The sequence below is a fragment of the Chiloscyllium punctatum genome, chromosome 16 (assembly GCF_047496795.1).
Source record: "Chiloscyllium punctatum isolate Juve2018m chromosome 16, sChiPun1.3, whole genome shotgun sequence".
NCBI lineage: Eukaryota > Metazoa > Chordata > Chondrichthyes > Orectolobiformes > Hemiscylliidae > Chiloscyllium > Chiloscyllium punctatum.
Window position 1 is genome coordinate 16,239,001 of NC_092754.1, and position 14,450 is coordinate 16,253,450.

The 14,450-nt window shown below is 41.7% G+C and overlaps 1 protein-coding gene across 1 annotated transcript in view; it reads left to right on the forward strand.

The window, feature by feature from the left end:
- The window catches only part of LOC140486989 (probable glutamate receptor), a 41,309-nt gene continuing 26,859 nt past the window's right edge, over positions 1 to 14,450 (forward strand). The window contains exons 1-3 of the mRNA XM_072586298.1: positions 1 to 106; positions 2,487 to 2,563; positions 7,799 to 7,830. Of these exons, the coding sequence (XP_072442399.1) occupies positions 2,497 to 2,563; positions 7,799 to 7,830 (99 nt within the window). The 5' untranslated portion in view covers positions 1 to 106; positions 2,487 to 2,496. The remainder of the gene's footprint in view (positions 107 to 2,486; positions 2,564 to 7,798; positions 7,831 to 14,450) is intronic.

The window sequence follows — 14,450 nt, forward strand, 5'->3', positions numbered from 1 at the left end:
GTCATTCTAGACCCTCCCTCAGCTCCAAACACTCTTCATTTTTGTCTGATTGAACCTAACTAAGCATAACTTGAACTGCCTACACCGAGAGAGAAAGGAGTGGAAAGTAAGTCTCAGTGCTGATGCTTGTATGAAATGTGTTGACTGAAATGAGGAACTCTACAGTTCTTTCTTTTTGACATCATATTGTAAGGTATTGTTGCTAATTATTGTTAATGATCTTGAGGGATCGAGAGGAGCTGAGCAGGATTTTTTTTGTTTCTTTTTTAAAGTTTAGGTCGCATAATAAAGAGATTCTCCCCCTCTCCCCCTCTCCCCCTCCCCTCTCTCTCTCTCTCTCTCCTGGTTTTAATTATTATGCTGGAGTACAGGAGGATTGTGAGAGACCAAAGTCCACAATCTAAGCCTATTTCCCCTCTTCTACTTTAGTGCCTCTCGGCTCTCACTGAGAATTGGTGAACCAGTTTTGTCGTGAGGGGCTCTGGCTCCTAACTTGCATTCTGAAGCATTAACATCTGGATCTCTAGAGCTCTCAAAATAATTGAGATCGTCAGCTCTCTTCTGTTTTTAAAGCTGTTAATCACATGTTTATTAACTGCAGCAGCAATTTTCTAATATGATCTGTGTAATTCTGGATTGGATGACTGGTTTGTGATACAGACCCCAACGGTGTGGGTTCAATCCCCACACTGGCTAATGTTAACATAAAAATCGCTCCTTCGCAATCTCTCTCCTTGTCTGAGTTATGGTGTCCCTCAAGTTCAACCAGCACCAGTCATGTCTCTCTAAAGAGCCCTCTGGGACTATGATGACTTAATTTACTTTACCACAAGATCATAAGTGCAGTTAATAGTGCTGGGTTGCAGCAGGATAATGTATCCAAAGTTACATGTTGCAAAGTGGAACCATTTAGTCTCATCTTGCCACTCTTGGTCCACACAATACACATGGCATCTAACGCAGTTTCGGAGGGAATGAGGTGAAAAGGCAAATGTTCACCATGGGCAAAACTAACCTAACTACACGATTAGGTGCTGTGCTGATTTTGACATCCTCTCGGTTTTAATTTTCATTCTGGACAGGGGTGTGTTTTACATGCCCCCCAGTGCCATGATTTTCCCAGCTGGAGGGTCAGGTTAAAATTGGCTCCTATTTGAACTTAGTGGTTTCCTCTCAAAAAGGAAGATCAGCACATGATCTGGGATAATCTCACGACTGAGAAAGTTGAAATCACAAATCTACCCAGAGCTACAAAACCCTGGATATTGGGAAGTAGTGGAATTGATATTGCCAACACTTTGATGCAGCAGAAATTGGGACGAGGGGGTGCTATCAATAAACACAGTAAAGGAAGAACTTGCACTTAAATATCGCCTTTCAAGAGCTCAGGGCATACCAGTGCTTTTCGCAGCCAATGATGCGTATTGTCACGCAGAGAAATACAGAAATCAAATTAAGTATAGCAAGGTTCCACAGGGGGAGTTGAAGAGAAATTTCTTCATGGACCAATTCACTGCCTGAAAGAGGAATGGAATTAATGGGATAGATTTGTCAAAGAGTCAATACATGTTTGACAGGTGGCTGGCCTGGCCTCTTCCTATGCTGCAAGATTCTATGAATCTTTAAGGTTTGGAAGGATATGGGCCAAATAGTAGCAACTAGGAATAGGTCAGATTGGGATATCTGGTCGGCACAAACAAGTTGGACTGAAGGGTCTTTCCATGCTGTATAACTCTATGTCTCTATGATCATTTGCTTTAGTGACAGTTATCAAGGGATTAATATTTCAAACATACCAGGAGAACACCCTGCTCCCATAGATTTCCTCCCACGGTCCAAAGATGTGCAGGTTAGGTGGATTGGCCATGCTAAATTGCCCTACAGCATCCAGAGATGTGCATGCTAAGTAGATTAGCCATGGTAAATGTGGGGTTACGGTAATAGGGTGGGCTGTGGCTCTGGGTGGGATGCTGCTCGGAGGGTTGGTGCAGACTCGATGGGCTGAATGGTCTGTATCTGCACTGTAGGGATCCTATGACTCTAGGTAAAGAGTGCAGGTTTCTTTCCCTAAAGGGTGTTGACAAACGACCAGGTCTAGTGATGTAACAATTCCATCGTTATATCCTAGACCCTGATGTACTTGTGGCAGAGAATCTATATCAAGCAATTCGATCCAGAACAACCTATGTCATTTTCAGAAATGACTTTCCCAGTTGATATGATTGCAGAGCCTGAACTGTCCAAACATTTATAAATCAAACCCTATTTTACTGCTGAAGGGTTTGAAATTCTCCTCCACTATTTGGGAATGAATCAGATGCTTTCGACGATGATGATTGGCAGTGGGTACAGCATTTGTCAAGCTTACACCAATTCTTCATGTCAGTCTGAAAGTAAACAGGAGGGACTTTTCACCTGAAACAGAGCTACTAGTTCTACTCTCTTGGATCAGAGCATCTTTTCCCGTTGTATTTATCTCATTCCAGGTTGATCACGATGGAGAACGGTATGAAGTTATTGCTGTCTGTGACAGTGCTGCTGTCTTTGACCACCGCACGGACAGGTATGAATGTGAAATGTTGCAAATTTCAAACTGAAATCAAATCTGCCGAATTCAGTGCATAAACTGGCAGCAATGGTTAGCACTGCTGCCTCACAATGCCAGAGATCCAGGGTCAATTACAGCCTCAAGAAACTGTCTGTGTTGCACTTGCACATTCTGTGTGGGTTTTCCTCCCACATTCCAAAGATGAGCAGGTTAGGCATGGGAAGCATTTTGGAATGGGGCGGATGGGTCTGGGTGGGATGCTCTTCAGAAGGTCTTGGACTCAATGGGTCAAATGGCCTATAGGGATTTTATGAAAGAGTGGTAAATTCTTTGAAATAGAAGCACTTGCATTTTTACAATGCCTTTGAAAATCTCAGAACACCATGAATAAAATATTTCTGAAGTGTACTCACTGTTGAAATATTGAAAATGCAACATCAAACCCACCAAAAACAATCAGATTATGACCAGATAATCCATGTTTGGTCAGAACAGCAGGAGGAAATTCACAACATTTCCACAAAATAGAGCTTTCAGATCTTAAATATCAACTTGCGAAGGCAGATAGGGGCTCAGCTTAACTTCTCACCTGAGAGACAGTTCTTCTGACAGTGCAACACCCCATCAGCATTACACAAAAGGGACTGTCTGGGACAAGGTCTTTGGTGTAGAACACAAAAACTCAGCATTCTGACTCAAAGACAGCGTAACCAACTACTATCCTCCAAACAAAATTACTGAAAACAGAATATCTGATCATTATCACTTTGCTATCTGTGGGAGCTTGTTGTGTACAATTTGACGACCAAATTTCTCACAATTCAAAAGAGACCACTTCAAAAGTACTCAATTGGTTGTAAATGCTTTGAAGTTACCAAAGTCACAATATAAATGCAAGTTCCTTCTTTAAGGTGCCCTCAATTGTTCTTTGTGCCCAAGGGGCCTAGTGAATTAGGACTTTGTTGATCTTTCCAGACCTTGTGTGCAAATTGACTGTCATGCAAGGTTTGGAGATTATTTAACTGTGATGATAAAGAGTCATCCAGACTCAAAACATTAGCTAGCTCTCTCTCCAACCGGATGCTGCCTGACCTGCTATGATTTCCAGCATTTTCTTGTTTTCAGTCATTCAACTGTGATGTTTTCTGAGCAGAATAGGCTTCCCATGCAAAGGGTGCTGACAGCATATCAGCAGGCAATCATTAACCCTTGAAGCGGCATTCCCAAGGGAAAAATTAGTGCCTTTGGGAAAGGAGGAAGACCAAGTTGGAAAATTTGTTTTAAAGAATGTAGCAGAGTCATGTTGGGTTTTTTTCCACCTTACACTTGCAGCTTGTCCCACTAAATAATTGTCACGTTCATCGTCAGTCTGAGCTTGGGCTCTTGTCACTGGGCAAACTTACATTTTCTATGTGACCAAACCAGACGCAGCCATCACACCACCCCTCCACCCCCCCCCCCCCCCCCCCCCCCCCCACCACCCCGGGTGCTCTTGATCTTTCAGTCTATCTCCTTGAGTGAAATTAATGAAAGTATAGATGCCTCAGTGAGATCCTGGTCTCATATTCAGAGTCAGGCAGTGGTGAAGCAATTGAGAGCTGGGATTCTTTATTTAAAACAAGTCTTTTTTTTAAATGATTATTTTCAGAGTCCCAGCATGTTGGCTTCCTCTCTGCTCTTCATTCAATTGTAAGCTTCCTTTTTGGAATGGACTGAAAGGCCTCTCTTGTTTATTCTGGGTCGTTTTATCAGTTTTATTGTCAAGGATTCAGAAGTGGAAGAGGAACAGAACGAGAGAGGGAGAGCTAGAGTGTGTGAAGAGTGCCACAGGGGACTCCTCGAACAAAACAAAACCACACAAGAAAGCGTTTAGGACAAGTTTTCCAGCCTCCCACAGAGTTGCAGGGCTGATACTCATTCACCTTCTAGTGGAGGAGATGCAGAGAGCTCAGGGACATTCCTCGGTCAGTAAAAGTTGTCGGTATATGGGGAACATTCCTCTTTAATGTAAAATAATGAGATGCATCTTCCTTTCTAGCACATTCTCAGAAGTTACAGTTCAAAATAGGATTATAGAAAATCTTGTAGGGGAATTTGATAGAATAAATTAAAAGAACTGTTGAAAATTGGGGAGGGGGGGTGGTGAGGGGGGAGGTGAAATGTAAAACTGAACATTTTTATCTAACAAAGCAGCAAAAATGGCCACAACGTAGTTTGCAATCTCAGCCAGAAACCACCAGGCCCTGGGGAATGGTCCAACTGAGTAGCTAACTAGGCAATGCAATAGTCAACCACATTGCTGTAGGTCTGGAGTCCATATGCAAACCGGATGAGGCTGACTGATATCCTTTTCTCAAGGACATTACTGAACCAGATATATATATATATATATATATTACAAACAATGAAAACAGTGTAATTGCAATCATTATAAAGTCTAGCTTTAATTCAAGATTTATTAATTTAATTCAAATTCTACTGGCTGCCATGATGGACTTAACCCAGTGTTCACACAGCATCAGCCCAGATTATTAGGCTAAGCTACCATCACTTGGCCACTAACATGGCTTTATGTGGGTGTGGGATCATCATAATGAATAGGGCCTCATGGCTGTAGGGGCAAGTTGGATGTACCAATGGGTCTTTTTACCATTTCCACATGTTCTTTTGCAATCAAGGTACACAGATTTAAGGTCATGTACAAAGGGACCAGGTAGGGAGATCGTGATAAATGTTTTTTTAATGCAGCGAGTTGTCATGATCACAAATGTACTGCCTGAAAACATGTTGGAAGCAGATACGACTGTAACTTTCAAAAAGGAACTGGATGAAAAGGAGAAATAAATAAGATTATTCCAGATTGTTTGGATAATGTTTTCCAAAGGTTGGTCTCGATATGATGGGCCAAGCACACCCCTATGTGCTCTAAGTTTCAAAGCCACCAACCTTGTGATTTTATCAACTGGAACCTGACATTTCTTTTAGTTTTCCATTAAAACGAATCTGATCGCTCAGTCATAAGGATCAACAGGTTACAAATTTAATTCCCAGCATGTGCTGACTTCAGTTTAACAGAGCAACAGAGCCCTACAATTATGCTCACTGCCCCTTGAGCTGTGAATTATGTTGTGGGAGGAGCGAGAGGGTCAAGATTAGAAAAATTAACTGCAAGTTGTTAACCAGCGCTGCCTGTTGAAGTCAAAGAAGAAAAGAATCTTGTGTGCTTCTGCTATATTTTACTACCTGTGCCAACATTGAGATATACAGCTAAGAAACAAACCCTTCCGTCCAACTCATCCATGCTGACCAGATATCCTAAATAAATCTAGACCCATTTGCCAGCATTTGGTCCAGATCTCTCTAAACCCTTCCTATTCATGTACCCATCCAGATGCCTTTTAAATGTTGCAGTTGTACCAACCTCCACCACTTCCTCTGACAACTCAGTCCATATACACAAAGTTGCTCCTTAGATCCCTTTTAAATCTTTCCCCTCTCACCTTAGATCTATACCCTCTAGTTTTGGACTGCTCCACCATTGGGAACAGACCTTGTCTATTTACCCTATCTATGGCCCCTCATGATTTTATAAACCTCTATAAGGTCACCCCTCAGCCTCCAACGCTCCAGGGAAAATAACCCCAGCCTATTCACCCCCTCCCTAGAACTCAAACCTATCAAATCTAGCAAAATCCTTATAAATCTTTCAAGTTTCACAATATCCTTCCTATAGCAGGGAGACCAGAATTGCACACAGTATTCCAAAAGTGGCCTATTCAATGTTCTTTATAGCTGCAACATGACCTCCCAACTCCTATACTCAATGTGCATACCATTAAAGGCAAGCATACCACATGCCTGCTTCACTATCCTATCTACCTGGGACTCCACTTTCAACAAACTATGAACCGGCACTAAAAGGTCACCTTGTTCAGCAACACTCCCCAAGACATTACCGTTAAGTATATAAGTCCTGCTTTGATTTTCCTTTCCAAAATACAGCACCTCACATTTATCTAAATAAGCTTGATCTGCCACTCCTCAGCCCACTGGCCCATGTGATCAAGATCCCATTGTACTTTGAGGTAACCTTTGCTGTTGGCTATGCCTCCAATTTTCATGTCATCTGCAAACTTATTCACCATATTTCCTATATTCACATCCAAATCATTTATATAAATGATGAAAAGCAGTAACCAACACACCGCTGGTTACAGGCCTCTAGTTTGAAAAGCAACTCTCTACCACCCTCTGTCTTCCACCTTTGAGCCAGTTCTGTATCCAAATGGCTAATTCTCTCTGTATTCTGTGTGATTTAAGCTTGCTAATCAGTCTACCAAGAGGTCAAATGCCTTACTGAAGTCCATATTGATCACATTCACCACTCTGCCCTCATCAGTCCTCTTTGTTACTTCTTCAAAAAACTCAATCAAGTTTGTGAGACATGATTTCCCACACACAAAGCCATGTTGACTATCCCCAATCTGTCCTTGCCTTTCCAAATACATGTACACCCTGTCCCTTAGGATTTCCTCCAGCAACTTGCCCATCACCAATGACATGCTCACCGGCCTATAGTTTCCTGGCTTTTCCTTACCACCTTTCTTAAATAGTGGCACCATGTTAGCCAATCTCCTGTGTCCCAGCACTTCGCCTGTGACCATTAATGATACAAATATCTCAGCAAAGGGCTCAGCAATGACATCCCCAGTTTCCCACAAAGTTCTAGAGTACACCTGATCAGGTCCTGGGGACTTATCCACCTTTACGCATTCTAAGAAGTTCATCACCTCCTCCTTTGTAATATAAACATTTTTTATGATGTTGCTGTTTATTCCCCAACAATCTCTGTCTTATATATTGTAAACTCTGGAGGTTTCAAAGTTAACCTTCTCACAGTTCCCTATGTCTGCTGCTCCTCTCACCCCAACACTGCATCACTCCTCAGTGGCAGCTAGTGAGCTTCGAGATTAAACTTGATAGCTATGCCCCTATAATCCTACAGTTAATTTGCATTGCCTGCCTTTAGCCACATAAATGAAAAGAAGCAACCGGGATGAGGTATGAGAGAGCAATGGATTTTCATAGAACTGCAGCTTGACCTGATTTTCAGCCTAGGAAGGTAAATGATGGCTTTTTGTGCTTTATGTCTATCAAATTAGGTACTTCAATTTTAAATTTTAAATAATGCTTTGGGCATTTTCGTCACTTTGATGCCAGTCTAAGTTTGGGTCCCTTTTCTGTTCACAGGTGCTATGGAGAGTCAGGACAGCCTTCAAGAGGTCAGAATATTCTTGCAACACACACATAGCCTGTGGGGATATAACATATTTAATATTCCTGATAATATCATATGTATTTGAATATATAGAGTTATTTGCTACATACTGCCCATATAATTTTCTAATGCAATTATTTCCTACAGATATTTCTGATACATATAAATATTCCTATATAGATAAATATTCATCATATTCATAAATATTTACAATGTAATTATTACCACTATATAATGTTCATTGTAGAAGTATTCTCTGTGTACAAATAGCTTATCTTATATACATTCTTTACATAAATAAACACTTTCTCTAGGAAGATATATTCCCTATTTATGTAACTACTTATAAATGACTTGGACATGGCATATTATCGATAACTGTAGATGACTCATAAAATGAAATGTAGTTAACTGGGGATTGAACTGTAAGTGATCTCAGGAGTACATAGTCAGATTTGCAGATAGATAGAAATGTGAAATTCAATGTGGAGAAATGCAAGATGATAAGTTTGGAGAAGCTGAACAAGGAGAGCACATGGCATGTATCACTGTAGGGTAAAAGTGTAAAAGGACAACAGCAGCAAGTCTCATCAACTCGGAAGGATTTACAGCACAGCAGGAAGCCATACAGTCCTTTTTGCCTGCATTGGTCAACTAAGATCCAGCTAATACTAATTCTGTTTTCCATTTTGGCACTTAGCTTTGGAAGCTTTAGCAACACAGTGGAAACATAAATATCATGAGAGGCTTTGCCTCAACCACTCTTTCAGCTAATGAGTTCCAGACTCTCAATGAATAAAATTCTCCTCAATTCCCCATTTAGATTTCAACCACTTTCCTTAAATCTATGCCTCCTGCTTTGTGACCCCTCTACTAACGGAAACATTGTCTTCCTATTCAGTCTAACTATTGGGGTAGATGTGACCTGTACAAGAAGGACGGATTGCACCTAAATTGGAAGGGGACTAATATGCTGGCAGGGAGATTTGCAAGAGCTGCACGGGAGGATTTAAACTAGTAAGGTGGAGCGGGTGGCACCCAGGGAGATAGTGAAGAAAAAGATCAATCTGAGACTGGTACAGTTGAGAACAGAAGTGAGTCAAATAGTCAGGGCAGGCAGGGACAAAGCCGGGAACAAGGTAGGACTGATAAATTAAACTGCACTTATTTCATTGCAAGAGGCCTAACAGGGAAGGCAGATGACCTCAGGGCATGGCTAGGAACATGTGTCTGAGATATCATAGCAATTACGGAAACATGGCTCAGGGATGGGCAGGACTGGCAGCTTAATGTTCCAGGATACAAATGCTACTGGAAGGATAGAAAGGGAGGCAAGAGAGGAGGGGGAATGGTGTTTTTGATAAGGGATAGCATTACAGCTGTGCTGCGGCTGGAACTGAGAAATAAGAAAGGGATGATCACCTTATTGGGATTGTATTATAGACCCCCTAATAGTCAGAGGGAAATTGAGAAACAAATTTGTAAGGAGATCTCAGTTATCTGTATGAATAATAGGGTGGTTATGGTAGGGGATTTTAACTTTCCAAACATAGACTGGGTGGTAAGGGTTTAGATGGAAATGAATTTGTTAAGTGTGTACAAGAAAATGTTCTGATTCAGTATGTGGATGTACCTACTAGAGAAGGTGCGAAACTTGACCTACTCTTGGGAAATAAGGCAGGGCAGGTGACTGAGGTGTCAGTGGGGGAGCACTTTGGGGCCAGCGACCATAATTCTATTAGTTGTAAAATAGTGATGGAAAAGGATAGACCAGATGTAAAAGTTCAAGTTCTAAATTGGGGAAAGTTCAATTTTGATGGTATTAGGCAAGAACTTTCAAAAGCTGATTGGAGGCAGATGTTCACAGGTAAAGGGACAGCTGGAAAAAGGGAAGCCTTCAGAAATGAGATAACAAGAATCCAGAGAAAGTATATTTGTGTCAGGGTGAAAGGGAAGGCTAGTAGGTATAGGGAATGCTGGATGATTAAAGAAATTGAGGGTTTGTTTAAGAAAAAGAAGGAAGCATATGTCAGGTATAGACATGATAGATCGAGTGAATCTTTAGAAGAGTATAAAGGCAGTAGGAGTATACTTAAGAGGGAAATCAGGAGGGTAAAAAGGGGACATGAGATATCTTTGGAAAATATAGTTAAAAAGAATCCAAAGGGTTTTTACAAATACATTAAAGACAAAAGGGTAATTAGGGAGAGAATAGGGCCCCTCAAAGAACAGCAAGGCAGCCTTTGTGTGGAGCCGCAGAAAATGGGGGAGATACTAAACAAGTATTTTGCATCAGTATTTACAATAGAAAAGGACATAGAAGATATAGAATGTAGAGAAATAGATAGTGACATCTTGAAAATTGTCCATATTGCAGAGGAGAAAGTGCTGGATGTTTTGAAACGCATAAAGGTGGATAAATCTCTAGGACCTGATCAAGTGTACCCTAGAACTCTGTGGGAAGCTAGAGAAGTGATTGCTGGGCCTCTTGCTGAGATATTTGTATCAACGATAGTCACAGTGAGGTGCTGGAATACTGGAGGTTGGCAAACATGGTACCACTGTTTAAGAAAGGTGGTAAGGACAAGCCAGGGAACTATAGACCGGTGAGCCTGACCTCAGTGGTGGGCAAGTTGTTGGAGGGAATCCTGAGGGACAAGATGTATATGTATTTGGAAAGACAAGGACTGATTCGGGATAGTCAACATGGCTTTGTGCGTGGGAAATCATGTCTCATGAACTTGATTGAGTTTTTTGAAGAAGTAACAAAAAGGATTGATGAGGGAAGAGCGGTGGACGTGATCTATATGGACTTCAGTAAGGCATTTGACGAGGTACCCCATGAGAGACTGGCTCGCAAGGTTAGATCTCATGGAACACAGGGAGAACTGGTCATTTGGATAAGGAATTGGCTCAAAGGTAGAAGACAGAGGGTGGTGGTGGAGGGTTGGTTTGTGACCAGTGGAGTGCCACAAGGATCGGTGCTGGGTCCACTTATTTTTGACATTTATATAAATGATTTGGATGTGAGCATAAGAGGTATAGTTAGTAAGTTTGCAGATGATACCCAAATTGGAGGTGTAGTGGACAGCGAAGAAGGTTGCCTCAGATTACAACAGGATCTTGATCAGATGGGCCAATGGGCTGAGAAGTGGCAGATGGAGTTTAATTCAGATAAATACGAGGTGCTGCATTTTGGGAAATCAAATCTTAGCAGGACTTATACACTTAATGGTAAGGTCCTAGGGGGTGTTGCTGAACAAAGAGATCTTGGAGTGGACATTGACAGCTCCTTGAAAGTAGATCCGCAGGTAGATAGGATAGTGAAGAAGGTGTTTGGTTTGCTTTCCTTTATTGGTCAGAGTATTGAGTACAGGAGTTGGGAGGTCATGTTGCGGCTGTACAGGACATTGATTAGGCCACTGTTGGAATATTGCATGCAATTCTGGTCGCCTTCGTATCGGAAAGATGTTGTGAAACTTGAAAGGGTTCAGAAAAGATTTACAAGGATATTGCCAGGGTTGGAGGATCTGAGCTACAGGGAGAGGCTGAACAGGCTGGGGCTGTTTTCCCTGGAGCATCAGAGGTTTACAAAATCATGAGAGGCATGGATACGATAAATAGACAAAGTCTTTTCCCTGGGGTGGGTGAGTCCAGAACTAGAGGGCATAGGTTTAGGGTGAGAGGGGAAAGATATAAAAGGGACCTAAGGGGCAACTTTTTTACACACAGAGGGTGGTGCATGTATGTAATGAGCTGCCAGAGGAAGTGGTGGAAGGCTAGTACAGTTGCAACATTTATAACTCATCTGGTTGGGTATATGAATAAGGAAGGGTTTGAAGGGACATGGGCCGGGTGCTGGCAGGTGGGACTAGATTGGGTTGGGATATCTGGTTGACATGGATGAGTTAGACTGAAGGGCCTGTTTCTGTGCTGTACATCTCTATGATTTGGTGTCCCTCATAATCTTATAACCTCTATCAGGCCTCTCTCAACCTTTGTTACTCCAAGCAAAACAATTGCTGCCAATCCAATCTTTCATAATTCCTCAGACCCTCCAGCCCAGGCAGCATCCTGGTAAGTCTCCTTTGCAACCTCTCCAGTGCAATCATGTAGTGACCAGAACTGAACATAGTACACCACCTGTGGTCCGACCAGCAATTTTTATGGTTCCAACATAACCTCCCTGCTCTTGTATTCTATCCCTCAACTAATAGAGGCAAGTATCCCAAATGTCTTTGCAACCATCTTATCCACTTTCCCTGCTATCTTCAGAGATCTATGGACATTCATATCAAGTTCCCTCTGATCTTCAGTATGTTCCAGGATAATAAAGTTCTCCTGTTATCCCTTGTTAGCCTACCTGAAGTGCATCACCTCACACTTTTCCAGGTTGAATTCCATTTACCTCTACTCTGTCCATCTGTTCAGTTCATTGTTATCCCCCTCACTTTTCAAGCTGTTAAACCTGCTCGTACTTCTTTCCCTCTCTCAGTTGAATTCTTCCCAACTCTCCCACCTTGATCGCGACACATGCATCAACCTTTCCCTTGTCAAGACCAATTAAAGACTGTGCCCACACAGATTACCTCGATGGTCCCTACTCTTTCCCTAGTCCTTCGCTTGGTCTTTATGCATTCTTAAAGAATCTTTGGGTTTTCGTTTATTCCAGCTGTCAATGCTTTCTCTTGCATACTCTTGAATTTCCTTTTTAAGATCGCCATGCACTATTTATACCCGTCTGATGTATTAAGCCCTCAGTGTCTGCCATCAGCTTCACTTTTTCTCTTAATCCTAACCTTTGCGTCTCTTGACTCTACCCTTTGTCTTTATGGGAACATATTTGCCCTCTATTCTCACTATTCCCTCTTTGAAAGTCTGCTCTGGCACAGTTTTATCTGCAAGTAACTGCACCCAGTCCACTTGGGCCAAACTGTATCTTATATTGGCAAAATTAGCCTTTCCCCAGTTTAAAATATTTAATCTAGATCAATCCTTAGCCTTTTCTATAATTATTGCAATTCTAACAACCACTACCTCCACAATGTTTCCCCACTAACACACTATTCATCTGCCCAAGCTCCTTTATGAATATTGGGCACATAACAATCCCTTCCTTGTGGGACTTTCTAGAGACTGCCGAAAAAATTATCTCCTGGATGCAATTTAAGAATTGTGTTCCCTCTCTACCTTGCATCCTCAAACTATCCCAGTTAATAATTAGGTGGTTAAAATCCCCTACTGGTGCTATCTTATTATTCTTACACTTCTCTGAAATTTCATTAAGTACTCAATTCTCATCTCTCTCTGAGCTACTTGTAAATCTATAGAATGCACTCAACAGTGCACTTACCTCTTTAGTGTTTTTTTGCTTTCACTCATATGGTCTCATTTAACAATCCCTCCAAGATATATCCCTCCTCACTATTATAATTGGTTCCTTGACTAATATTACAACACCCCTCCTCATTTTCCATGCTCCTCGCTGCCTCACCTGAATACTTTATAACAGCATTGAGCTGGTAAACCTACCCAGCTAGCAGCCAAGTCTCACTGATATCTAGGATATCATACTCCCATATGCCTGTCTGTGCCCCTCAGCTTATCTATATTACTGCTCAGTCTCTTTGCATTAAAATGTATCCCATCTGGCCCTGTTAAACCCGCTTCTTACTGTCTTCCAGACACACTTACATGAACTTTAACTCCTAATTCCATTTCAGCTTCTCTCCCCTCTGAACTACCTGTCAGGGTCCCATCCTCCAGCCAGTCTAGTCTAAATCCACCTGAACAAAATGAGTAAATCTCCCCACCAGGATGTTGGTTCCCATTATTGTTTAGATGTAAGATATAATCCTTTCACCGTGTAGAGGCTCACCTCTCCCAGAAATATTTTAAATGCCTCAGGAAGCTAAAGCCCTCCCTCCTGAACCATCTTTCCAACCATGCATTCATCTGCTCTATCCTCTATTTGTATACTTACAATTGTGGGTATCTGGAGCTTACTACCTTTGAAGTCCTGCTTTGTAGTTCCCTAGTTAACTCCCAAAAGTCTGGTTGCAGTTTTCATTTTTTTATGATCCCTCGATCCCAATGTGGACCATGGTCTCTGACTGCTCAACTTCCCCCTTTAGAATGCCTTGTAGCCATTCCATTATATTCTTGCAGGAGCTTATAGAGAGAGGGAGAGGAATAAAATCACAAAGGGATTGGAAAACAAGATTGAGAATGCTAGATCAAGGTGTTCGTGGACTGTATTTCGATGCAGGTCAGTGAGTGCATGTATTTGATGGGTGAACAGATCTGATGCATTTAAGGTATAAACGACATAACAACTTAGCAATGCTAAACTTACACAACTTATTAGCTGGGCCACAAGTAGAATATCATGCCCAGTTCTAGGACATCTCATTTGAGGAACAATTTGGGGAAAATCTAAGGTTGATCACAATCCCATTAATGTGGAGGAGCTGATGTTGGACTGGGGGTGGATAAAGTTAAAAATCACACAACGCCAGGTTATAGTCCAACCGGTTTATAGCCCAATAGCTGATGAAGGAGCCAGCACTTCCAAATAAACCTGTTGGACTATAACCTGGTGTTTGTGTGATTTTTAGCTTTGAC